Source organism: Harpia harpyja, chromosome 19, assembly GCF_026419915.1.
Source record: "Harpia harpyja isolate bHarHar1 chromosome 19, bHarHar1 primary haplotype, whole genome shotgun sequence".
NCBI classification, from domain to species: Eukaryota; Metazoa; Chordata; class Aves; order Accipitriformes; family Accipitridae; genus Harpia; species Harpia harpyja.
Genome location: NC_068958.1, coordinates 4,833,429 through 4,859,400, shown reverse-complemented (window position 1 = coordinate 4,859,400; position 25,972 = coordinate 4,833,429). Strand labels below are relative to the sequence as shown.

The 25,972-nt window shown below is 53.5% G+C and overlaps 1 protein-coding gene across 1 annotated transcript; it reads right to left on the bottom strand.

Annotated features, from left to right (window-relative positions):
- Positions 1-1,347: 1,347 nt before the first annotated feature.
- Positions 1,348-25,727, bottom strand: FAM163B (family with sequence similarity 163 member B). Its single transcript, XM_052814959.1, has 3 exons — positions 25,395-25,727; positions 2,882-2,997; positions 1,348-2,700 (listed from the first exon to the last, which is right to left on the bottom strand). The coding sequence occupies exons 2-3, from the start codon at positions 2,972-2,974 to the stop codon at positions 2,311-2,313; spliced, it is 483 nt and encodes a 160-aa protein (XP_052670919.1). The 5' UTR covers positions 2,975-2,997; positions 25,395-25,727; the 3' UTR covers positions 1,348-2,310.
- Positions 25,728-25,972: the final 245 nt, after the last annotated feature.

Below are 25,972 nucleotides of genomic sequence, written 5' to 3'. Positions count from 1 at the left end.
GAGGCTTGATATGGCATCAGCAAGAAAAGGGCCTTTCCATGCTCCCAGGGTGGGGGTGAGGTTATTGCCCCGCGTTTCTGCAGGCATAACTCATTCAGGCTGGGCCAAAGGCTTTTTAGCATCCCCTATACTAGTGTGTGTACCCCAATTACTGCTGCATTGCTCCCCTCAGCAGCAGGGAAATTCCTGTGCCTATGTGAAAGCTTTGCAAACACCACCCCATGTTTGAAGACGCAGGGACAAAAAGGTCGGCCACAAAACCCATGTCAAAGTAGTTTATTTTTATTCTTTTTTGCTTTTTTTTGAGTTTTTTTCCCCCCTCTGTGATTCCCAAAGTCCTGTACAACAGATCACCAGGTGAAGGTTAGTGAAAGCCAACCGTTTGCTTAGTTTCCAAGCTACACGGGAAGGAAAAAAAAGAAAAAAAGGAAGAAAGGAAGGCTGGCAAGAGAAGTACGGTCACAAGAAATGCAAAGAGGAGGGCTCGACGCGTGGAAACAAACCCTGGTGAGAACTGTACACAGGAGCATGGCCCAAGCGGCTGCCATCCTCCCAGAGCACAGGCATCGTGCTCCCGGGATGCGGCACCCCAGGGACCAAGCCCAGAATATTAAACACGTACGAAACCAAACCCACCCACCCCCCCGCCGCAAACAGAACCCCCCGAGAAAGTCAAAGATAACTCCATTGCAAAGACTGACTTGTACTTCAAAAGATTTCCTGTGGAATTAAAAGCCCTCGTGGTTAAAAGTAAAATAGCCAGCTGGGCTGCATACAGTGTCTGAGCTGATGGGGCTGGAGCCACAGCTTTTTCTTCCCATGGCATCTTTAAAAAGAAAAACTGACCCAGAGCACAGCGCTGAGGCCATTAGAGTCTCTTTGCAGCCAGTCCATCCTCCGCCAGCCGTCCCCAAGTCCAGCGCGATGCTTTTAACCTGAATAATGCACAATCCAGGAGAAAGAGGGTGTTTTGTCAGACAAAAAACTGTGAGTATTGCAAGGGTGGAGGGGAGGAATCGAGACAGCCAGGAGAAACCAGAGCACAAGAGTCCTCACATAGGCAGCCCTGCACCGTGCAATTTCTCCTCCCAAAGCACTGAATTAACCAAACGGCTCTTTCGCAGCACGTTTAGTGCAGAGGGACATGCTCGGTGGCCATCTCCCTGCCTCCAGCTCTGTCGGCACAGCCCTGGCTGGATCCAGTGTGGCTGGCAGAGCTGGTGCCGCTGCCCGGCTGTGGGAAACAGCTCGATGAAAAATGTGAGAGGCGGCTTTGCCTAAATCTAAAGTGTTTTGACACATTCCTGGATGGGGAGAATGTGTCATGGCTTTTTTTTAAAAAAAAAAAAACAAAAACCACAACCCAATGCATGTAAAAATGTGCATGCAGGGGGGTGGGCACATAGACGGTCACGCTCTTGCTCGCCCAGCCCTCAATCAGAAGTCGCATATGGCATTATTTGAAAAGAGGATGCTGATTATTCGGATGGGATGGTTACGGGTGTGTTCCTCCATCTGAAATTGCGCTGTGTGCTATTTCCACAGGCAGGTAATGCAATGGGTTTGCAAACCCTCCCAGCCTGGCTCCATCGGGGGGTCAACGGGGCAGCGCCGGGTGTTCCAGCGGTAGGGACAGGCTGTGCACCCACCGGCCATCCTCACCCTGAGGGAATTGCGCCTGTCACCCAGGAATAAAGGACCAAGTTGAGGAGTGAGATGGCCTGGGAATAGGGCAGGGCTGTACGCGCACATACACACACACGTACGGCTGCAGTACGGAGGGGTGGCACAAGGGTGGGCAATAGCAGCCCTGCTTTGCTATATATGTGTGTGTGTGTGTGTGCACTAGGGCCAGGAGCAGTCAGCTGCAGCGTGCCCCCACGACACGGCAGCAGATGCCTGCTGCCTTGCAGCACGAGCCATTTTGCAGCCGACTGTGTGCCCCATTACTCGCTCGTCATCAGCCGAATGTCGAGGAGGGGCTTTTACTCTGTATAAAAGGATGCGCAATATCAAAATCCTCTTTATAAAAGGAAAAAAAAATGCAACGCAGCGCTAGAAAACCTCGCGTCCCAGCTGCAACCGTCCTCCCCCGTGCTCCCCTTTTGGGTTTGTTTTCTTTGCTACCCCTTTATATTGCCATTTAGCACGTCTCTACCTACAGAACGTAGAAATACATTCTTTTTTTTTTTTTTTCTTCTTTTTCAAAACTCTTCCATGAATTTCAAAAAGTTCTCCCTGCTGTTAAAAGCCCCGGCGGCAGCGGCGAGGTGTGATGTGATGCTCCGGGCTGGGCGGGCAGCCAGCACCTCACACATCGGTGCTTATGCTGCGGCTACGGGAGAAGGCTTCCCGCATGGCCGAGAGCCGGTTGGGGTTGAGCGCCTGCAAGTTGGCCACGCTCACCGGCAGATCCAGATCTTCCTGGCTCACCGTCTTGTAGCTCACCCGGTCGCCCCCGTTGTGCAGCTCCTCGGGGGGCTCCTGCAAGAAGAAGGTGGGGGGCTCGTACGGCGCGCAGCCCGGGCAGCTGGGCCGGCTCGATGCCGTTTTTTTGCCGAAGGGGGACGAGGCGTAGAGGGACGGGCCGTTGGTCAGCACTACGTTGCGGTTGCAGTGGAGCGGCGGGATGTGGGAGTGCACGGCGAAGTCGGGCTCCTCCTCGTCCTCCTCGGACTCATCCTTCTTGCAGCAGTAGTACTGAAACGGGATTGCCCCGTGGGGCCGGGGCTCAGTTGGCATCCCAAACCGCCCACCTTACCACCGAGGGGCTGCTCCGTGCGTGCCAGCCCTGGGGACCGGCAGGCAGGGGACAACGGGCTGCCCGCGGGCTTCCCTTCCCATTGCAGCATCCTTTGGGGCCACGTCCCCCCAGCCTTACCTGGAGCCTACAGTAGCAGAGGACGGCGATGATACAAAGCAAAATGACAGTCGCTAATATTCCACCTGTGATGACCACGGTCCCGGCTGTCATCCGCCCTCTTCTCCATTAACAGCCTGCAAAAGTGAGCGCACGGGGTGATGGGGTGAGGCTGGCACTGGGCTGCAGATCCCCAAACCCTCAGCTCACCCCCTGTTCGCAGGGGACTAGAAACCAGGAGGATTCTGTGGGAGGTGATGGGCAGGATCAGGCCAGATCCTGGCACTGGGTGCCTGTTAAAGCCATCAGGGCGTCCCCGCTAAATGCCACCCTGGAGGTGCAGGGGGATAAAACAAGTTTTATGCAGTGGGTGAGAGCTTTAGGGAGCAGCAGCTCTGGGCTCACATCAGGCTCTTCTGCGTCCAGGAGGGGGGAACCCAAGAGAAATATAAAACCTTCTGCCCAGTGCCCGTGGCACCCAGGGCACCCTCCTGGCTCCTGCCTTGTGGCAGACAGCTTCAGTGATGGGAGAAGGAGCTTTACAGTGAGGATTTCTGAGCTGTACGCATTTTTCTCTGAGCCTATAATCCATTTTCCCCACGAAAACAATGTGGTATTTTAATTTGGCATAAAACTGGAGCTGCTAAGTGAGCCTTTAATGACTGCAGGGACAGGCGCTCTCCCCTCCCTGAGCAGTGAGCTGAGGTACGGGATGTGTCCGGCTGCTGCAGGAGGCACCAAGCTCCTCACCTTCACCACGGCCAAGCCACAGTGTTGGGGGGGCTGTGGGGGCACCCCAGGGTGATGCTTCTGACAGCCTCGGCCGAGCTGTTCATTCCCACCACAGCAAATGCTGCAGCTGGGACACGGTGTGCTGGACATCACAGAGATGTTGTGGCTCAGCTTGGCCCCACGCTTGCATTTTGGGGAACCACCAGTACCCTTCTCTCCCTGGAGTGCCCCTTAGAGGACTCTGGATGCTGAGACAGAATTGGTAGCGGTGGAAGATCCCTGCTTCTGGCACTGCTGGGCTCACCCACAAGGCAGATGCTGTGCATAATGCACAGTACATGAGCCCCACAACACCAGCACGGGTCTTGCTCTGAGCATCCCGGCCCCGGGAGCTCGCAGGAGGGCTTGAATTTCCTTCCATCCCGTGCGGAATAAGACCAAGCTCTTTGCCACAGGAAGGATGCTGGGGAGACGCGTACCTGCCTGCACACACCTGCTAGCAGCTATGGAGACAGCGGCACTAACACCAGCATCGCTCTGCAGCTAAAGCTCCAGCAGCCCTTCAGTGCCACAAGTGTCAGGCTGGGAACAGGAGAAGCGACATAAATTAAGAGAGAAATCGTACCCTGACCACCTACTCTACAAGCGCTTTAACAAAGCTGGCTTCCAGCTCACGCTATCAGGTTAAAACAAAAAACCAGCCACCCCAGCCCCAAATTACTTCAGCACCCGAGGAAAAGCAACCGTATCTGTCAGGGATTTAACCCGCTTCCAAAGAAAATAAATCTGTGGCATATTTTCAGGCGCTTAATGTCCTGCTAAAGTTGGGTAAGTGCTGAATGGATAAAGCAGTATCACATTTTATGTTGCTGCTGAGCAGCGCTGTAGGAGGGAAGGTAATTTATAACGACGTCTGAATGCCTTCTAGCACCATGTGGCCATGGGGCAAGCGCCGGGCCAAATCCTGCCCTCATTCCTCGGGCAAAATACTCTGAGGAGGCTCGGGGGGGAGCAACACAGTCAGGAGAAGGGTTTGCAAAAAAATGCTTTAGTGATTTAGAAACTTTGATTCTTGTTTAAAGAGGGGTGGAGGCACTCGGCTGCAAACCTCGAGCTGCACTGGGTGCTGTGGGCACATGCACCGGCTCAGCGGAGCCGGCTGGAAATGCCAGGCCGTGGGTCCTTTGCTGCTTCCATTTGCAATCCCCATGCTGCCAGGTGCCAGGCAGGCGTAGGACCCGGCTCTGGGGTGGCCGGACTCAGCCCCGCGGGCTCTCAGGGCCGGGTGCTGCACCCATCAGAGAGGATTGGCATCTTAGCAAGCTCCTTGCCAGCCCAAGATGAAAGGTGGCAGGCAGGGCTCCGGCAGGGAGGGCTCCCCAGCTTCCCTGACACTTAATTAAATGGCTGCCTACACCCCGAGCACTAGTGAGGGTCGCGCAGAGCCGGTTTTCACAGTTTCTGTCCAGATGCGGTCAGCCAGATGTGGTATTGCAGCCACCGCTCCATCCAGAGTAAGACCATTTGCATTTCGCTCTTTTTTCCTCCCATAACATACTTGTCTGATTAAAGCTGCGTACCTGGAAGCATTAAACTCTCCAGCGTGCAAAGGGGGAGGAAAGCAGAGCATGTGGAGGCCCATAAGCAGAACAATTCCTGTCTAGACCTCCTTTTTACATTTGTTCCTAATTTCACGCTCCACAGGCTCCCAGATTCATATATTTAGTAATAAATATCCTGGTAAAAGGAAGTGCTTTGCAGCTCCGCTGTGGTCTTGGAGAAAGTATGCAGGAGCCCTGGTATTAGGAACGCAGGCACCGAGAGATGCAGTCCCAGCAGACGGTCGCTTGGCTCCTTCCTCGCCCCTCGGTAATGATGTTAGGAGCCCTCCAGCTACCGAGGATGCCTGACCCCCCCCGCAGCCCCTCTGCCCCATCCAAATCCAGCCCCCAGCACGTCCTCCATCACTGCCAGACAGCAGAGAAGGGGCTGTGGGGGGATGTTAATTCTGCACGGGCTGTTTGCCCCTGGTCCAGGGGCTCTTTGCTGTAGGAAAGCAGTCCCCAGCGCCGTGGGGTGACAGGGGATGGTGCCTCTCAGGGTTACTGGGAGCTTCCACGCTGGTGTGGGCACACGGGAGCTTGGGTGCAATGCTTCCCCCTTCCCTGGGCACCCTGCTTTACTTTCCCAGTGTGCAAAGGACAGGTCATGCCACAACAAAACAGACACTTCACTGCTATATTACTACAGGCTGCTCCCGGATGAGCTATTTGGTCTTAAGACACAATCCTGTGCCACTTGCCTGCTTTCGCCAGGACATCTACTGCTGCAGCTATAACAGCAGCAGCCCTGCAGTGGCTAGGAAGTCTCAGGGTGCGACAAAATGGCCTTTTCTATTCCTTGCAGCCTGGAGAAGACACAAGCAGAGCTCCCATCGGCTCCAGTCCCAGACTGGCAACTCCTTACCTCGCCGACACCCCCTGCGTGTCCCTGCCACGGCTGAGGATATGGGCTTTGAGGTCGTGCTGTTCACTAGGAGCCGGGTCTGCATCAGCCTCTGCCCCCCCCCTTCGCTTGGGCACTGCTACGAGGGACTGACGGACCTTCCCGCTGTGCTGCAGCCCGACCCACCGGGCTGGAGGCAACTTCTCAGGAGCAACAGAGAATGGGACAGGACAGAATTGCACTTGATAATGCAGAGAGGAGAAGGGGGGGGATGAGAAATCATCCCAAGTCACCCCCCCCAGCATCTTGAACATGGCCCCTGGACCGCCGAGAGTGCCCGGTGTGGGGAGAGGCTGCTCACAGCTGCGCCTCGCTCCTGGGCTGGAGACCGGCTGTGCAGGCAGTGCCTCTCGGGATGCCTGCGTGGGAGGAAGGCTTCAGAGCAGCTGGGGAGGGGGGCTGAGTTCAGCCCATCCGAAGGCTCCAGCTAATACCCGGCTAAGCGTGGCTCCGAAACGCTGAGCTCCAGGTCCAGGTGCTGGAGTACTCCAGCCACGGCCGGCTCATGTGGACTGGCCTGACCCTGCCTGCCAAGGCTGTGGGAGAAGGAGAGCTGGGGACTGCGAAGGAGACCACTCCAAGGCTTTTTTAAGAGACCCTCAAGTGTACAGTTAAGCCAGCTTCTAGGATGCGCAGGTGTTAAGAACAATCTTCAGGCCAGACCTTTACATTAATGGGGCTTCCGTCTATCCCATCCCATCCCAACGGCAACACAGTCACCCCAAAGCCTTCTGCACTAGCTGAAAGTGCTGTCGTGGCAAGCACCAAAAAAAGGGAGTGCTGCTCCCACTGAAACTGTGCCTGCACAAGGAGACTGCGTCTTAACCTGCAAAGAGCTGGAGCCCACGGCTTGTCCTACTGTAGTGCTACCTGCATCCTCCTGCAGCCCTGGGACCTGCTGCTTCTGCAGCCAGCAGCAGCACAGCCCTCTATTTAGCAAGGAAGTTGGGAGTTGCCCTTATTCACCTGACTCCAGAAGCTGGAGATTTAAACAAAAAGTAGACAAACGAGGTAGGAAACAACAGCTGGCAGCACAGACATAAGTGCTGGCAGGATTGCTCACATCTGGTACCCCAGCACTGGAGCAGGCAGGAGCTTAGACCCCACCATAATAAACACACAGCCAGAAACACCCCACGCTCGAGGGACACTCGGCTCAAACCTTCTGCATGAGACCTCTGGCTCTCGTCCTAGCCATTCTGCTGATCACAATGGTGGTCTCATTTGCAGCAGGGAGCAGGGACCAGCTCCGCTCTGCACTTCCAAATGGCCAAGATGGAAAAAGGAGAGAAAGAAGGAAAAAAAACCCACCCCACCCTTCCCAGGGAGCGGAGGAGGCCAGCACCGTGTCCTGAAGTAACACCATCCTGCCTTGTCTTGGCTCTGCTCTGCACTAACACATCCCTGGCCGTTCTGTGTGCTTGGCCAAGTTGTTTTTCCGCGCTGAGTCCTGCTGCCGTGCGTGGGTGTCCTCCGGCACCCGGGAAGGGCCTCCGAGGGGGGAGCGACCCTGCACGCCAGCATGGCCCCCCCAGGCCGACCCTCTTCCAAGCATCACGACGATGGCTGCTGGTGGGTCAGCTTCTTGGGTCACTCTGGGGGAAAAGACCCAAGGGAGAGACCTCAATGGGGGGGAACGTTCAGGTTGGGAAGATTAAGTTCTACGTGGAAACTGGGAGTTGAGCAGCTGTGTACGGGGGGAGCACGAATCTGATCCTCCGTGGCGGAGGGTCATCAGCTCCACAGGTCTTGTCCTGGGTGGGCAATGCGGCCATTTCCCAGCTTGTCCGTGCACAACAAACCCTGCTGCCGATGCTTCTGAGCAAGCCCTGCTTCAGAAGAAAGGAAAAGAGCTCAGCAAGAGGCCAGGAAAACGGGAGAGCATGCAAGTGATGCTGGCTGCCTGAGATGCCGTTTCCTTGAGCTGCTGGGTCTTGCTGCTGCTGCTTTCTGCCCTGGAGCTGGGTGCAGGCAGCATTTGTGACCCAGGACTTTAGCCCAGGGTAACAAGAAATCACACTATAATAAACTGGCCAGGGCAGAGGAGGCTGGATCCGAACCCTTGATGCTGCAAAGTTTTGGGGTGAGCCTGGCTTACACTCCCCTGTTGCCCCGCCGGTGCCATGTAAGTGCCACGGCTCTGCCCAAGGGTAAACCCCGGAGAGCATCGGTGTGAAGGAAAGCCACTGCCCAGACAGCAGCCACCAGCCTGGGAGGTGGGAAAGCAGCAAATAAGTTAGAAGCCAAAAACAGTTTGGTGGCAAATACAGCCTTATTTCTGCATTTCCCCCAGTTCCTGTAATCCTACCCAGTCAATGAATAAGAGCTGGGCTGCTAGGAACAGCCGGGCAGCGTGCCAGCAGAAGACTTTGCATTTACGGAGCCAGCGGACAGGGCAGCTGCCAGAAACACAGGCGGAGAACGTGGCTTTCCATATGAAAAACACTTTAAGCAGAAGGCCTGCATCACTTTTGTTTGCTTTCTCTCTCTTCCTCCTGACGGCAGCACTCCTGGCCTGGGGGCTGATGCTCTGCGTAAACAGCAGGGATTTAAACAGCCAGGCTTGACCACGGGTGGGCTGGGGAAAGGGCACGTGGGGGCTCGGTGCCTGCGGACCCAGTGCTTCGACAAGACCACCTGAGCGCTCCTCAACACAAGGACAAGACGAGACATGTCTCAGCAGTTAGTTAATGCTTCCCCATCTCAGCACAAGTGCTTCCCATGTGGTACCCCACCATATCTCCAGGCACCCCAAGTTTCTTTTGAACACTTCATGAACAGGGGGCACTTAACTGTTTGGATAACACTACTCACAATTTCCCAGGCTCATCCATAGCAGACGGGTCCTCCTGGGTGCTGGAGACAGCTCGGAGATCCCAGCAGCCCCGTCCTCCCATCTGTACCCGCTGGGACTGCACTCGCCCCAGTCTCTGCTCGGACACTGGCCCTTTGCAGAGTGGTTCCTGCACTTGGGAGGTGCTTTCCCTACCCTGAAAATGGGGGTTTGCACCACTATTGATAGTCCCTGGAATAAGAAGGATTTTTGGACGTGAGTCTATGGCACATCAGAGGGGGCTCCACCACCTGGGAGATGTGGTGGAGGTCTGGGTGGGCACTTGCAGGCTGTAACGCTGCTGTGGGCTTTTAAACGACAAATCAGAACGGTGAGCAAAACACTTCACACCCACCTGAAACTGCATGGCCCTTTCTGGTGGCCTTCGAGCCCTTACTGCTTTGAAGCCAATTACAGAGACCACCTATATTCTTAGAGGTAAGTCACAGCTAAGTCTGCAGTGACCCCTGCGGCTTCCCCCCCCCACTAACGCACCCCCAGCCCTCCTGCCCACGGAGACAGAGCCAGATACTTCAGCTCCCACTGATGTCCAGACCAGAAACAACACTTTTCAAAGGCAATCTATACACAGTGCCTGATAAATTATTCAGCAGATATAGCACATTGCTGGAATAGTGCTGAGCTCTGCAGAACAGGATCCCGGCCACCTCCAGGCTCCCGCGCTGCACGGCACGGCTTGGGCAGGGCTGGGACGGCAGCTCGGGGCAGGCTGTGCTGGGGACCAGGGCTCACGGGGCGCTTGGGAACAGCCCAGGGCAGGAGAACAACACCATGGCCATGGAAAGGTGACGAGAGGTGGGGTGCGAGGGAGCCCTGACCATCCGCAGGCATCGGCTCGGTGCTCTCTCGTGCTGGTTTTAGCATCCTGGCAGTGAGAGTTAAGCCTGGAGGTACGTCAGGCTAATGCACAATGAGCATCAGGCTGATATGGGGATGTAACTCCCATATTTGCATCAATCATAACCCATGATAAACTCCTCAAGGGGACTGGAGAGGCTGGGGACTTTTCCTCTCCTCTCTGCCCATTCTCAGCTCAGCCCTTTACAGCCAGAAATGCTCCCCCAGTGCTCCCAGTGCAGTGCCGATGGTCGGGCTGGCAAGGGGAACGGGGATGGTCAAATGTCAGAGTGACCTGCTCCTTCTGTCTGCTCTTATTATCATCTGATATAGTGATACATGATAACGATATTACATATCATTAAAAAACAGAATGTTGTAATCCGAAGTTTTGTTAAATGTTGCATAACAGCCCAAAAACTCCTAGAAAAGCCCCTGGTTTTCCAATAAGTTGTATATAATTTTTTCCAAATGCTGAGGACACGCTGTATACATATCCCTGCCGGCATCCCTGCTAGTGGTGGCAGAGCAGCCAGGTTGTACTCCCGTGCGAGAGCAGTTCATTGGCAATGAAACCCAGCAAAGGAGGCCCAGGCTATTTGGGTGATACATCAAACAGCAACAGCCACTCTGAATTGTGGGTTTTCCTGAAGCTTAAAAAAAGCAGAAGTTCATGGGACAATCAGGGATCCTCTCGCACCAATTACCATTATTAGTTTTTAAAACAGAGATTAGCTCTTAGTGAGCCATCTGAATTTTCAGCACACTTAAGCAGGCTGCCTTCAAAGTGCATCGATCTAGGGGATGCCTGCCCCAGCAGCATGGGAGAGGGAATATGTGCTCTGTAATAATGAGGCAATAATGTCATTTAGTACAACCAAATCACGCCTAATGAAAAATAATATTTGCACAGCTCATCAAAGCAGCATTGAGGCTTACTAAGCACAACTCCAGGCATGAATTTAAATGACTGCAGATGCTAACCGGAGTGCAGTGGTGCCGCTGGGGAGGGATGGGGGAAAACGCTGAATCACCTGGATGGTGCGTGTGCTGCCCTCGGGAATGTCCGGGGACATTCCAAAGGTGCTGCTTTCTCCATCCCAAAGGGACTAGGGAAGGTGTCTGCAGACACTTCGGCATCTCCTGGAATAAAGCAGGGTATGTTCACCCTGCTCTGCCCTTCTGACTCTCTGTAAAACTGTACAGCCACATCCTAAAAAGCATCAGTAGGGATGCTATCAGTATGGATAGGGATGCTAGTGACTCGGTGCTGCCCAGCAGTGCATCCCTGCACACCAGCCCTATGCTGGCATCAGTCTGGGAGAGGTAAACCCAAAAAACCAGGCCCAAGGGAGGAACTGGTGCAGACACGATGGACTCACCTCTGGGTCCGACCCTGCGCACGGTGAGCTGCCACAGCAGGGGCTCACGGCCAGCTGGTCTCTGTCAGGATTTGCGAGCTGCTGTCAAAGCACACCAGAGGGTTTTACCCTCCCCAATCCCACCTTTCACTGCCCAAACAATCACACTCTGCTTAAGTACCAGGAATTATTTCCATACATCTGCTGGAAAGCAGGCCATAATCCCAAACACACATAAGCAGCCTAAACTCCTTCAAAAAAAAAAAAGAAAAAAGAAAGAAAGACAGGCTGTCTTTCCACCCCGCATCATTTAATCCCCTCTTGAATCATGGTTTAGTCAGTCTGAGATATTAGCATCAGAAAGCGCAGGTTTTGGTATTAGCAGCTTGAGATAAGCTACCGCAATCATTGCTGAGTGGGAAATAAGTCAGACGGTGGGGAGCACCCACCTGCCCACCCTGGGGACTTCTCTTAGCAGGGCAGTTTTGCAGACTGGAAGTGTGCCCTGGCCAACCTTTTCAAGCTTGGGTTAGCTTACTGAGAACTAACAATAAATTTTACTCCTGATTAGTACTGTTTCCTGCCCAATTCACTGAGCAGGCATTGCTCCCTCTCCATCACCGTCCCGCAGGAGAGCTCACTGCAGCCCCCCATCAAGGCACAGTCTGCCGGAGTGCCGGCGGAAAGATCAAAAAGCCTTAATTTTCAGAAAACGCTGCTGAAATGATGCACCAAAGGTGGAAAAAAAAGAATTTGTCCTTCTGAAAGAGCAACTCTTTCCAGAATTGCTCACTTCACCTGGACTTTGAAAGCTCTTCAGGCTGAAAACTAGCCGCTGCTTCCCCAAGAGCCCAACACAGCCAGGGGAGCCCCGTGGGACTCCGTGCCTTACACCAATAGCTCACATCAGCTTTCCCGCTGTGACATCTCCCAGCAAACGCCTCGAGAGGAGGTTTTCACAGCTCAGACAGGACTGCTGGGGCATGCGGATGGGAAGAGACTCACACAGAGTCTCTGGCTGAGCTCTCGGCTGATTACAAGCTTGGCTGGGAGCCGGAGCTGCCTCTTGGCCCCAGGGGTGCTGACACCGCAGCTGGGATGGTCTGGCATTCCCATCCACGACGGTCCTGGGGATAAAGACTCTTACGGGCCAGGGACAGCACGCAGAGGGATAGCGAGGTCTTGGTACCCTCTGATGACCGCCTTAAAACCATGCAAAGCAATAGGGGCAGCAGCTCTTATGGTGGCCCTCCCAGCAGTGGCTGCTTTAGCTCCGGGGATTTGTTGGCTCTGGCCGTGCAGCGGTATCTGCATGGAGCCTCATTCTTATGGGAAGACATTGCAGCAACTGGCCTGGGGGAGACGGACTGAGTCAGCCCTGCTGGGATTCAGCCCTGTGCTATTAGAAACACTACATGCTTCAAAGCTTGTGTTTGCACTTTTTAGCTTTTGCCTCAGGCAGCCACAAAGCCATGCAGACCCCTGCGTGGCACCAAGAGCAGCAGCCGACGCAGCCAGCCCCAGCTGCATGTTCAGGCTTTGTGCAACTTCTGAGCTAAAGCCCTGGTTCAGCCCAGGGCCTCTGGCCCCGGCTCCTCTCTGGTTCTGGCAAATGAAGCAGCACTGTGCCCGAGAGGGAAAGCATTGCTATGCTAATACCCATTTTACAGACAGGGAAAATGAGCCCTCGGCCGGTTAAGGCTCTGCTTTTGAAGCTAGGTTGCTTGAAGTCTGTCAAATATCAGCCCATTTCCAGACTAAGCTGGCTTCTCCCAGGCCAGGCACTGGGTAAGCAGCGAGCCGGGATGAGCTCCACTCTCCTTCCACCCCCTGTGCCGGTGGTTGGGAAGGATGAATCCCCACACATGACCTGGTGGCCCCTGCAGATGTCCTGAGACACAGATGAGCCATCGATCCTGAGATGCAGATGAGCCGTGGATCAGGGGCTGGGGAAGGAAGGACACGTACAGCGTATGTTTCCAGTAAGCAGTAAATCCAACAGCTTTGCATTTCCAAGAGGTATGAACGCAGCTCCGTGGGACGGGAAGATCCTCGGCAGATCAAAGTCTTTGTGAGCTGCACAACTCGCTCTCATTTGCTCAGGATTCACGGACCCAATCCGGCTGGGGCGGAGGCAGCAGGGAGCACCGTTTCCTTGGTGCTCATTAAATGCAGCAACCTGAGAGCTCCAGGGACCACCATCCATCCAGCTGCAGTAACAGGCAGGAGGGGGACCAGCACCCCTCTGCCCTTGCCCCCCCCTCGGCTGTGGGTGGGTGGCTGATGGCCAGTGACACCTCCAGCAGCCCCACATTGTCCCCCCAGCACCCCGCTGTCACTTGCTGTTTCCTGAGCTGCCCAGGGCAACCCGCTTATTCCTCATCAGTCCCTGTTCCTCTGCCCTTGTGACACAGACTGCCTGCAGCGTGACCTGGGTCTGTGCTTCCAGCTCCTGCTTGTTGCATGACACCGGGTGACTCCTCGGGTGCTGGCTGCCACCACCCGGCATCTCCCAGAGACAAGCCCTTGGGGCTGCCTGAACAACCGCTCGGGCACCAGCAGGCCCAGCTGGGATCTCCAAAGAGATATACGGTCTTGCCTTAAAAAAAAAAAAAAAAAAATCATAAAAAAGGGTAGGGAGTTTCCATAGCTACAGCTTTACATTGCTCTGGCAAAGGCTCAGGTTCAGCCCCTGTAACGAGAAGCAAGCAGAGTGTTTTTCCCACTCCAGCCCAGCAAGGTAGCATGGTGCATGAATAAAGGAGTGAAGAGGAGAGAGAGAGCTCAGTGATTTTGGAAATAAAACATAAATGTTAAGGAGTGGCATGTAAGGCTGCTGCTAGCACTGTGCTCCCTGCCTGACCCACCGCTTGTATGGGGCATGAGTTGCATTTGCAGGTGGGGAGGGAAGGAGCCCTCACAGCCCCCCTGCTCGACAGCATGGCGAGCGAGACATGCACTTTCACGCTGCTTGACGTGGTCAGAGACCAAGAACTGCTTCATTTAAATTACTGCCTGGGTGGTGCTCCCAGGGCTGGACTTCCAGAGAGACGGGGAGCTGGCGCAAGCAGTGATTCTGCAGAGATTTAGTGCTGCTGCCAATGCAGAGTCACTGTCCACAGGACCTGGGGACGTGGGGCTTGCCTTGCTTCGTATCCGTGCCTTGTACAACGTAACGTTATGCACTTTGGGCTGGTGTCAGCACCGCGGTTCATGGGAAAGCACACATGCAGTTGCAAACCACTCTGATCATGAACAAGAGGGCGATGGGCTTCCTCATTGCTTGTGATCAGGAGTTTTCCTACAGGCAGTAAAACCTCCTTATGTTATCCTTTTTAATAAGGATTTATCATTGCTGCATCAGGGGAATTAATACAGACCATCTGAGAGGGTAATTTTCAGATTCTTGGCAACTTAACACTGAACCGGTTCCAGTAAATTTTTCCTTTTTTCCTCACCTTAATTCTGTTACAGCTTTTCTTGGGAGATGAGAGAGGGACAGATTTAATTCAGAGGGAAAAAAAACCCCAAAACAACAAAATCATAAGCAAAAAAGCAGAAAAGATAAAGTAATTCATACAGCTCAGCTGAAAACTGTCATTACGCGAATAAAGAAACAGAGAAAAACCTTCACACAAATTGCTTTGCTCAAAACCATGTGGGCTTAACAGAGCTGCTGGGATCAAATGTTTGAAATATCGACTGTTCCCAGGGACAGCATCTTTCAGAAATCAAAACACATGTGATGGATCTTTTTCCCTAGCGTCAGCATTAGGACGACGCAACCCCTGTCTTTGAAATGACTTCTTGATGCTAGAGAGGCCCTTGAGAGCGATGCGGTGGTTCGTGCTCCCGCACACTCGCTCTGCCATCTTCTCGCCGTCCCCAGGAGCCAAAGCAATGCTACCGCCGGCACTGAACGGCACGGGAAACTGGGGCAGGCGAGGCTGGTGGGGCAGGGTGCTCCCACCGCTTCTGCTGGCATTTGATGCCCGCACGCGTCGGGCTCCGCGCTCCCCAGCTCCTCGCATTTGCAGCAGATCAGTGCCGGCATCTTCCCGAGCAGGCTGCACTTTCTGCCTTCCTTGCTTAAATGATGATGCCTGACTTGCAGCACCTCGAAGGACTAGAAAATGCCAAGTAGCTTCTCTTTGAAAGCCAAGCCTTAGACTAGCGCTCGGAATCACCGCTGAGCGTTTGAGCCCTTCCTTGGCCTGGCTGAAGGGCGGACAGGCCAGGGTACCAACAGCAGCTGTACTTGCTGTGGGATGGGCTGTGCTTCCCACAGCCCTGGGGGGGGGTCAGATCCCGTAACCCCCTAGGGACACACATGCAGAAACGCTTCCATCCATCCTGGAAAGCAGGAGGAGGCTCACAGGCCAGCGCTGCCCCACTCCACCCTCTGAATCCCAGCAGAATTTCACCGTTCCTCACTTGCACAGCGAGCTCACGTCGCTTGAACACGTTTGCTGGAACTCATTGGGAAGTAGGTACGTTACGCTGTTAAATAACACTTTCTGCCCCAGAGCTAACCTTTCAGTCGTGATGAACTGGGAACCCATAACCAAAGTAGCAAAACCTTTCACTGAACCTAGGCTGATTTTCTGAGCTCTCTAGACATCACCCTGGCCACGCTGACGCTGTAGTACCACAACGAGCGCTTCGTTAACAGCCCACCTCAATGGTAAACCATACAGAAACCTGCTTAACAGATAAGTTTAAGTCTTACAAACCCCAGACCTGCAAACGTGAGCATCTTCACTGCCCTGTGCCCGGTTAGCAGACCACAGCCCATCGAAACGCAGGTGCGCGACTCGCAGGAGATGCCCCTCGCAAGGTTAAACAGACCACGGGTATCCTCTGGGAATCGGGATTACATTCACCACTGTCTCAAACCACGGGCCTTTTTAATAAAACACCCTGCAACCTGGCTGCCGCTGCTCCTGGGCTTGACAGCGGAGAGACCAGGTAGCATGTGGGAGCCCAGGAATTTCTGCTGTGATCACAGGATGCTTCAGTTCTGCTTCTGGTTGGTTTAATTAGGATATCATGACATTGCACAAGATTCAGGTTACACGGTGTCGTGGTTTAACCCCAGCCAGCAACTAAACACCACGCAGCCGCTCACTCACTCCCCCCCACCCAGTGGGATGGGGGAGAAAATCGGGAGAAGAAGCAAAACCCGTGGGTTGAGATAAGAACGGTTTAATAGAACAGAAAAGAAGAAACTAATAATGATAATGATAACACTAATAAAATGACAACAGCAATAATGAAAGGATTGGAATGTACAAATGATACGCAGTGCAATTGCTCACCACCCGCCGACCGACACCCAGCCAGTCCCCCGAGCGGCGAATCCCTGCCCCCCACCTCCCCGTTTCTGTACTGGATGGGACGTCACATGGTATGGAATACCCCATTGGCCAGTTTGGGTCAGGTGCCCTGGCTGTGTCCTGTGCCAACTTCTTGTGCCCCTCCAGCTTTCTCACTGGCTGGGCATGAGAAGCTGAAAAATCCTTGACATTAGTCTAAACACTACTGAGCAACAACTGAAAACATCAGTGTTATCAACATTCTTCGCTCTGAACTCAAAACATAGCACTGTACCAGCTACTAGGAAGACAGTTAACTCTATCCCAGCTGAAACCAGGACACACGGCAATGTTAGCATTCGTATCAAACAAAGCACTTTTTTGTTCTTTTCAGGTTCCTGCAAATGTTCTCATCTGTAGTCATTTTTGGAAATCTTTTTTTGGGCAAAACCCAAACACTGGCTACAGCAACAGCGTGCCAGTGTTAGCATTTCTGAGGCTGGGCAACTCTAATCCTCTGCAGTCAACGGTACTGCTGTAGCCCAGCAATATTCATGCTTTATATCTACTAGCAATCAAGTCAGACAGTATTTTAAAGACCAACCCTTTGTCTGCCAATCCCAACATTCAACAGTATAACATAATATTTACAAAGGTAGCCAGAAAGCAAGTAAGATCAGTGCTTGGTTTCTCAGAAACCGGTATCACAGTCGTGTTTTCTATAACCTATGTTGTTTTATTTAAAAATACAACAAAAACAAAGATGCGATGCCAGAAACACAAGGGAAAATATGTGCAACCAAGAAAACCCCACTTTCTGTGGGCTGAATCTGCTCCCACGAGCTGCTGTGAGAATCGGGAATAACTCTTCAGAAGACAGTAATGCTAAACTGTTGCAAATCAGAAAAAGCAAGCTGGAACCGTCTAACATTAATTGCATACATATTATGCTTGCCTTTTTATCTCAGGGGGGCTATGCCTGCCCACGGGACGTCACATCCACCAGGCCTCCACCGCAAAGAGCAGCCGGGATCATCCCGCTCACCAACCCAGACTGAAGCAGCCGTGAAGATGCGACAGCCCCGGGAGCAAAATCCCGGCGGCAGCTCAGCCTGCCCTGCTCCTCCGCTCTGCGACGCCCTGCACCGTGGGCATCTCCGGCACTCCTTACAGCCCAGAATTAGACACGGGGGTTTTATGTCTCCGAGGTGCCAAATGCCCTGGGAGCTTCTGCCCGAGCCGGAGCGAGCTCGGGGATGCCGGCGCCCGGCGCTGCACACCAGAGGTGCCCTGCTCTGGGTACAGCTTTGGCTCCGGTGCAGTCTGTAAGAAAATGGCTTTGGTGACAGCTGGATCCGAGAGGTCACCTGGAGGGGTTTGAGAAACATCTTTCGAGCACTTTTATGCAGTTGAGTGGGGGAGAGGGGGGCTGGCCCCGCTCTTACCAGGGCCACGCTCTCGGGAGAGCTGCGGCCACGGGCAGCAGCCGAACCACGCAGCTTTTTTCTGTCCCTGTTTGCACAAGGAAAGGAGGCGCAAAGGAAACCCACGGGACAGACGTTAAGTTTGAATTATTCCCCCAGCACGTCCTTTGTGTAATATAACAATAAACGCACAAAATTTGCCTAACAGCAAACCCAAATCGACACTTATCATCCTTCCCCTCCCAACTCCACTCCCACTCTCGCAGCATGGCTATATTTCCCCAGATCCCACCACTAATCTTTCCAGGGCTTAGCTACCCAGCAGGAGACACCAATCAAACCAAGACCCCTCTTTTTCCTTCTACATGAGAGCCTTATAAATTACATCCCTGTAAATCTCTGCTTACGCTGGCTTGCAGAGGAGGCAGGGAGAGATCCCCAAGACCGAGGCCGTGCGTTTCCCAGGCCACCCTCCCGCAGCCGGGACACCGCAGCACTTGCTCAAAACTGAGCCTCTGGCAGCCTCCATACTATATTTTTCTCCCCAGGCAGGAGTTTAGCTTGGATTGCCACAAAAGGCATCATGTCTTGCTACGTAACTCACGTATCCTGTGTTAACTAAAGAGTGACATCGTGCACGCTATTGTTCTGCAGATGCAAGGGTGGGAAACCAGGAGGAAGAAGGAGCATCGCTGCCTGCAGGGGCAATGCAGGCAGACACCAGTTAGGAAGAGCCTCCCTGCACTGCACAAGCTGTAATCTAGCTCTGAAGGCAGGCAACAGATAAAAAGGAGAGAGTTAATGGTTTGCTAAAGCTCAGGCAGGAAGATCCACGACAGGTCTTAAAATAAATCTACACTGAGAGCAAAGGGAATCCAGATGTAAACGGCATGGCAAAGCCAAAGCAACACCCTCCACTTAAATGGGGAAGTAAACGCGGGCTTCAGAAGAGGAGCTCTGTACTGGGATTGCACTGTCCCTGCCGGTCACCTCAGAAAATACTGTATTATTTCCTAGGGAAAAAAAACCCAAACAACCCAGAGGAGCGAAGGTGGAATATTGGGAATAAAAATGAGCAAAGCTATTTGTAGGTAAGTTATTTTTCTCACAGGAAATGGTGCCTGTAAGTGGATGCTTTAGCAGAGCTGTGATTTGCACGCTGTAACGCAGCCGCTTTGGGGACTCATCTGGCACTTGCCTGGGAACTCCCTCTGTCTCCCGGCACGCTCCTGCATCATCACAGCAAATACCCACTTCGATGGAGCCCATGTATCATCTTTTACAACAAAGTCCAAGACATCTCTCTGTTGTGATAGGTGCCAGTTTACAAGTCTTTGAATCTCAAGACATTTTGATCGACTTCAGTTGAAGTGACCCGAGCTGGGGAGAGGCGGGGGGAGACAACGACTTCTGAATCCATCACAAGGCTACGGTGGTCCCCAGAGGGTTTCAAAGCAGCCACATCACCCAGCAGTCTGGGTATTTATCACCCCCCAGGCAGGCACTTCCCTTTCATTAATGCTGATGTGTTTTCCCCTTTAACCTCAAACAGTCCGAAACTCTCAGTGAGTAAAGAGACAGCCTGGCTTTGACTGATGACAGCTCTGCAGGTACGAGCGGAACAGACCGTGCTACAAGAGGCCACTTTTGTCCATTATGGTCCAGCCTAGATTTTCAGGCAGCTGAGGTACTAGGGACTGCTCCGCACAGGAAAAAAATGAAACCCCAAAGGACTCTTCCTCCCAATTTGCTAAGAGTCCCCTCCAGCAGAAAGGAAGGAAATCCCAGCTGTGTGGTGCGCCCACCGCTTGCAATTCTCCCAATATAATGAGCTTATGAGCTTCTGAGGCTCAGACCCTGTGATGAACTTGTACCTAGAGAAAAGCCATAGCGTGGCCTCAAAGCCATACGTACCTAAAGCCGGCAGTGCTTCGTCCCCTGCCTGGCGAGAACATCATCTCCTTTATCCCCTGCCCAAGAGAGGCCAACCAGCGCAGCCTTGGAGGAGCCTAAACTGGAGTTTAGTAGCAATTCACAGCAAAAAAACCTACAAGCTTTTTCACCAAAGCCTATTTTTCAGGCTGGCAGCTTCTGACAGTTATCTCACCACCTAAGTTTTCTGTAATTGGTATCTCGGAAAGGAAGGAAAAAGAGGACAGGGCCGCGGAGCAAGAGCAGTGACTGACCCGCGGGAGGGCAGGGCTGGAGCACCAGCAGATGAACAGAAGGGAGAAGGCAGACAGGGAGCAGCAGGCTGGGGTGTGTGGGCTCTGAACAGCTCCGAGCAGCTCCGAGCAGCTCTCCTCCGGCACCCACTGCCAGGGCTCCTCTGCAGCGCTGACACAGCCACCAGATGAGGCAGAGGAGGGCTGGAGCCATCACCTGGGACGGGATGGTCCCGCTGTGGTCAGGGTGCCCTGGTCAGCTCCAGCACTGCACGGGCACCCCCCGATCTCGCTCCCCTCCCACCTCCCCGTCAGAGAAAATCAGTGGCAAAACAGAAAGAAAGATGTGGGAGACCACGACGTGATTTCCTGCCCATGACGGTTCTCCGAGGGGCATGAAATTAATGGTGAGAATTAATTCTGTTTGCCCCGGGGCCAAGGTAAGAAGCCAGGAGTGATTTCTGCCAGGAGTGATATGTGCAGATGTAAGGCTGGTGTGAGTGGCAGCAAAGCCACATCTCTTCCCTTCTGCCCCACGCGAGTGGCATCCTTGTCACCTGGGTGAGGGAAGGGGATGATGGCTGGCACTTTGCTCCTGCCAAAAATTCACTCGCCCTTCTTTTTCTTTTTATTATAAGGAGGCTATTAACTGAACGGGGACATGATGAATAAAGATGTGGGCTGCGGAGTGTCTCTTACAGCGGCCTCGCTGAGCCCTCCGAGTGCTGGCAGACCTCGCCAGCCCCCCCTCTCCCTGCAGAGCCTCCCACCCTCGTCTCAGGTGCTCAGAGGCGGTTGCTTTATCCACGGCTAATGACATTTATTTTCTTTTCAGAGCCTCGGGGAGGACTCCTTCTCTCGCCCTCCCTGCTGATGTGAATCCTGCTGCCCTATTATGCTGAGCTGAGGCTTTTTTTTTACTGTTGAACTGCTGGTGGTCTCCCCTACATTCCCCGTCTGTGCCCCCCAGCCTGCTCTTCCCACAGCCAGATGCACATTTCCTGGGCTTGATCCAACCAGCATTGAAGTAAAGACAAAAACTCCTCACGTTTTCAGGTTGGATCAAGTCCCTGGCCTGGCGGGGACAGGCTGAGACTTGCTTTTGGGTTTCTGGTAACTTGCCTCTAAAACGTCCTTCAGAAAAAGGCAATTATCACAGTGCCATTAAGGTTTTCCCCACTGCACGGCCAGATAACTCGCTAGGAGTCTTTTGAAATAACCTTTAAACAATAGATCCTTGTCTTGTTTACTGAATGTTTCTGAACTCAACAGTAATGCATCCAGATGTCACCCGTGTCTACTGTAGACCTAACTATTTCTGGAAACACACCGAGGGCAAATTGCTTGGATAATGTCAGATATTGTTGCAGAGAGAATGTGACAAGTTTCCATCTCTTTGATAAAAGCTGTGGAGCACAGAGATGTTTCCCAGGGCAGCAGAGCCGCCTGCACCTTCAGCTCAGCCCCACGCCGGACCTGCATCCCTGCCTGCAGCTCATGGGCAGGTACAAGCGGCAGGCGCTTTCCAGCTGGGGAGAAAATTAGTGTTGTTGTCAAGCAAAGCTCGGCAAGCTCACAAACTGCCATGCTGGGTGGTGTGTCGCTGCGGGTGGCTTTTGTCCTGGAGGTAAGAGGTGGGGAGAGAAGCGTTGGAGACAGCGAGGAGGGGCTGAGCTCCGTCATGGCCAGGCAAACTCGGGGAAGACGTCTTGGCCCGTCTTGTGCCATTATCCTGAATGAAGCTGAACACCAGCTCTGACCCATCACAGGTGCTTGTTTCAACGAGCAAGATAAAACTCTGTCTGAAGTGAGAGGGCAAACAGAACTCCCCCAACCCCTTGACTCATCTCTTCTCTCCACTCCATGGCCCGCCAAGAGGAGCACCAGCGCAAGCCAAGGTTGATGCCAGCACCCAGCAGTGTCCCAGGCTGCACCTTACACTGCTGCCCCCCCGACTCCAATGAGAAATCTGTTCTCTTGGCCACGTAGAATGGGGCAAAACCATCCACGTTGTGATTTTGGCCTAAATCAGCTCGGTTCCTGTGCCCGCTCCGCGCTGCCTCTGACACAGGCACCTTGAGAACCGCACAGTCCGTGGGATCCAGGTCCTCCCTCTGGTGCCCTGAACTGCTATTAATGGGTCATGGCTGTTATCAAGCTTTGCTGCGAAAAATGGGCCCAAGGATGTTTCAAAATGTTATTATTATGACTTCTAATTTTGTTCCCCAACCTTTCCAGCTGACCTCTGCCCAGGGCTGTTCTCACGGGGATTGCAGGGCTCACAGGCTCCTGAGGTCCCAGCCTTGTCCGGCTGGCCTCAGCTGTGATCTGAATATGGCTGGAAGGTCTGAAGAGGATCAGAGTCCATCATCCATCATATTTGTCATCCCTCTGCCAATCTGCCGGGATATATGCTTTTTTCTCAGACAAAGGGTGAACCAATCCTGCCTACTGTAATAAATTAAATCATGAGGAGAGAAGGAGATAACAGGCAACGACACGGGAAGAAGTGTAAATTGGAATGGGAACGAGTTGCAAGTTCAAGCCCAACACCTGCCACATCTCCTCCATCCCTTCCCTGCTCTTCTTCAATGTTCTAAGTGGCATCACAAGCCGTGGCTGCGAGACCCCTGCCAGCAGCAAGCACCTCTTCACTGGCCACGTCCTTATCCATATCCATGACAACACGACAGCCAGGTACCAGAACACAACGAGTGAGAAGGTACCGAGTTATCCCCATCTCTTACACCAGCACGAATACAGCTAGGCACTGCGCAGCCAAATAAAAAGCTGTATAAATACCTTACAGCTTGGGCAGCTGCAAAACCCCTCCCTGACCCACGTGCTGGGCACCGAGGACATATCCTGATGTGCCCAAAGGTTAGTGCCACAGACGACTTCAGCCTGCGAGGATGCAGCTGAGCTCTCTGGGCTGCACATAAATGCCCGAGGGAATTAAGCACCTTTATCTCTTTGAATCGGGGGGCTCAGCAAAACTTTTAAAGGATCCTACGGGGGTTGCTCAGGTACGGCTGTAGGGTCAGCAGGTGTTCTTCAGCTTTACACATGGGAATACCTTTAGAAAGACTTGGGGCAATACGCTACTGACAGCGAGCGGGTCCTCCGTCACTTAGCCACTTCTGAACATGTTCTCCTTAGATCACAAAGCCCGTGAGACCAGCCTTAAGGCTTGGCTCTTGTGTGATCTACACGAGGGTTTGGGGACTGCTGCGGTTGCAATGGAAAAGGATCAGGAGGAGATGTGACAGCTAGACCGATCTACCAGGCTTTGCTGGAAAAAACAAAGAGAAGCACGGCGGAGATACAGCCAGTAACCACGGTGCTGGTAACGTTCTGCAACTCTTTTGTGCTCAGGTAGGCACAGGTATTTAAGAACTGCCTGTGTTTATAATCTGTGTTCACTGATGAGAAAACAGAAAGGAACAAATGCTGTTTCCTTCCTTTCCCCTCACATCCCCACATCCTTCATAAGTGAGAACCAATGTACTGAGGGGTGATAAGTCAACATCAGTCGCTTTGCGGGGGATTTTGTTTAAGTTCTTTATATCTACTGAGCACCAGCACCGTTCCTTAAGAGGTCCTGTCATCATCCTGCACAGAAATCCTGACACGCAGAGGAAGGAGGTTACACTTCTAATTACAGCTGCCCGGTCTTTAAGGTGTTTGAAATCTCTTTTCACCACCTGACAGCTGTAATGCATCTTTCTGCTCATTTGAGACTAGATGAAAACCAACCATAAAAGGTTGCAAACAACCTTCTGTTATTCACATGCCATCGCAGTGGGGCAAGCAGCTAAATACAGGTGCGCGGATAGTTCACGCACAATTTACGTAAACTGTTTTCCCTTAACAGCGTTATAATTTAGATGCTTACTCAGTGAAGACAAGATACAATGACTAAAAAACCCCATCATACTGGGTACTTTTGCTCGAATGAGGTCACCCAGGAGCACTGTCTGCACTCTAAACATTGGGATATCCTCCAGGTTTCCTAAAATGACAGGCATCCATCATGAAAGACTGAAGCGCATGATTTTACCATCGCGGTTTTTGTGCTGATTTCACTGCTCGTTTTAGGCTAGAAGACAATCATCTGTTGAACCTCAAAGTGCAGTCTTCTCTTACCTTTAATTTATTCTGTCAGAAAACTGTCTACCTTAATGAGTATGAGCACACCCCCACTACCTTCCAAGTTTGGTGATCTGTTATGTCAAATATAAATAATCCTGTCTGAAACCAGTCGATACGGGGAAATGAAAAGCCATCTTCCCTTGGGGGATTTCTCTCTCCCTCCCACAGCCCCCCTCCCGGAGCCTGCAGACTACCTTTAATGTACTGAACAACGTCCACGTACTTTTGAGAGCGCAGACCTAGACAGCTGCTGTATTAATCAAATAGTGACAAAAACAACCCACAGATAACTGTGCTATCACCTTCCTTCCATTCAACTCTAGATTCCTCTCCATCACCATTGCTCCGTTGCGTGTGAGCTAGCGGGCTGGTTTGCTGCCTAACCTGGGGCCGGAGTGGTGTCTACAAAGTCATCGGGATGGAGCGGGGGGTTCTTACAGCCTTTGGGGCCAGGACACGAGATAGATAGGAACAAACCTTCATCCTAGGCGCATGGCTCCAGGTGAGATGCCCAGACAGGTGACCGAGAGAGGCCCGTTCCAGCCCCACACTGAGTGTGCAAAGAAGGACAAGCTCTCCCCGGGGCAGAGAAGGACATGACCCACACACCCAGGCAAGGCACGGGATGGGGGCAGCTTCCCCACCCCACCCCATCCCTGAGAGATGCTTTCACGACCTCCTTCATAGGCATGGCTTTGAAACTAAAGATGCTGTAGGACCTGGGAAAACCAAGCCTGGAGCACCCTGGAATTTTTCATCCTGGTCTAAGGCGGTGGGACTTGACCAGTCCCCCTGCGGCAGGCTATAGGGGTGTGGATGCTGGGCAATTCTCCGCATCCCTATTCGCTCTGCCTCCCCCCTCCAAATCTCTTCCCAACCCCAACTCTCGCAGCCGGGGCTATCCTCTGCTTGTTTTCCTCCTCGCAGGCATTCCCCCGGGACGCGGGGGTTAGCGGCCGGTTCCCCCGGAGCAGCAATCCCACCGGTACCGAAAGGCAGTTTAGGATGCACCGGGAGGAAAGCGGGGGGGGGGGATGGGGTGGGGGGGAGAAGTGAACGGGGGAAAAGCACGGCAAAAGACCCCACCGTTGCGAAGGCCGGGGAGAAGGAGCCCAGGCAAAGCCGGGGGAGGTCCGTCTGCGAGCGGCCGAGCCTCTCCCCGCTCCGCCGCCCTGCCCTCCCCGCTTACCTTCAAACGGGGGAATTGTGCTGGATCTCTCAGGTGAGGACCGCGTCTCCCGAAGTCTCCAGCTCGGAGAGCATCAATGCAAAAAAAAAAAAAAAAAAAAAAATTAAAAAAAAATTAGAATAAAAAAAAAAAAAAAGGTTAAAAAGACGGACGCCAGCTCACGGTGCGGAGCAAGCGAGCCGGCAGCAGACACCCTCCTCTCGGCACATGGCCGGGCCCGGCAGCAGCAGCGGCTCTGCGGGGGAGCGCTCCCTCCCCGCCCCGCGCCCCAGCGCCGCCGGTGCCGCCAATGACGGCGGAGCGGAGCGGAGCGGAGCGGAGCGGCGCCCCCCCGAGCCCCGCACCGGGGCCGCACGGGCAGCGGAGCGTGCTGCCGGCCCCCCCCCGCCCGCCCCCGACCACCCCGGGAGGCCACCGGCGGGTGTTTTGTTCGTCCCCCGGCCCGGGATGCCGGCCTGTGTTGGTGATCCGGGCCGGGCCTCGGGGGGGGGGGGGGGGGGGGGCAGAGCGGGGGCGGCCCCACGAAGCCGGGTCACCACCCCGACGGAGCCGGGTGACCCCCCCACGGAGCCGGGTGA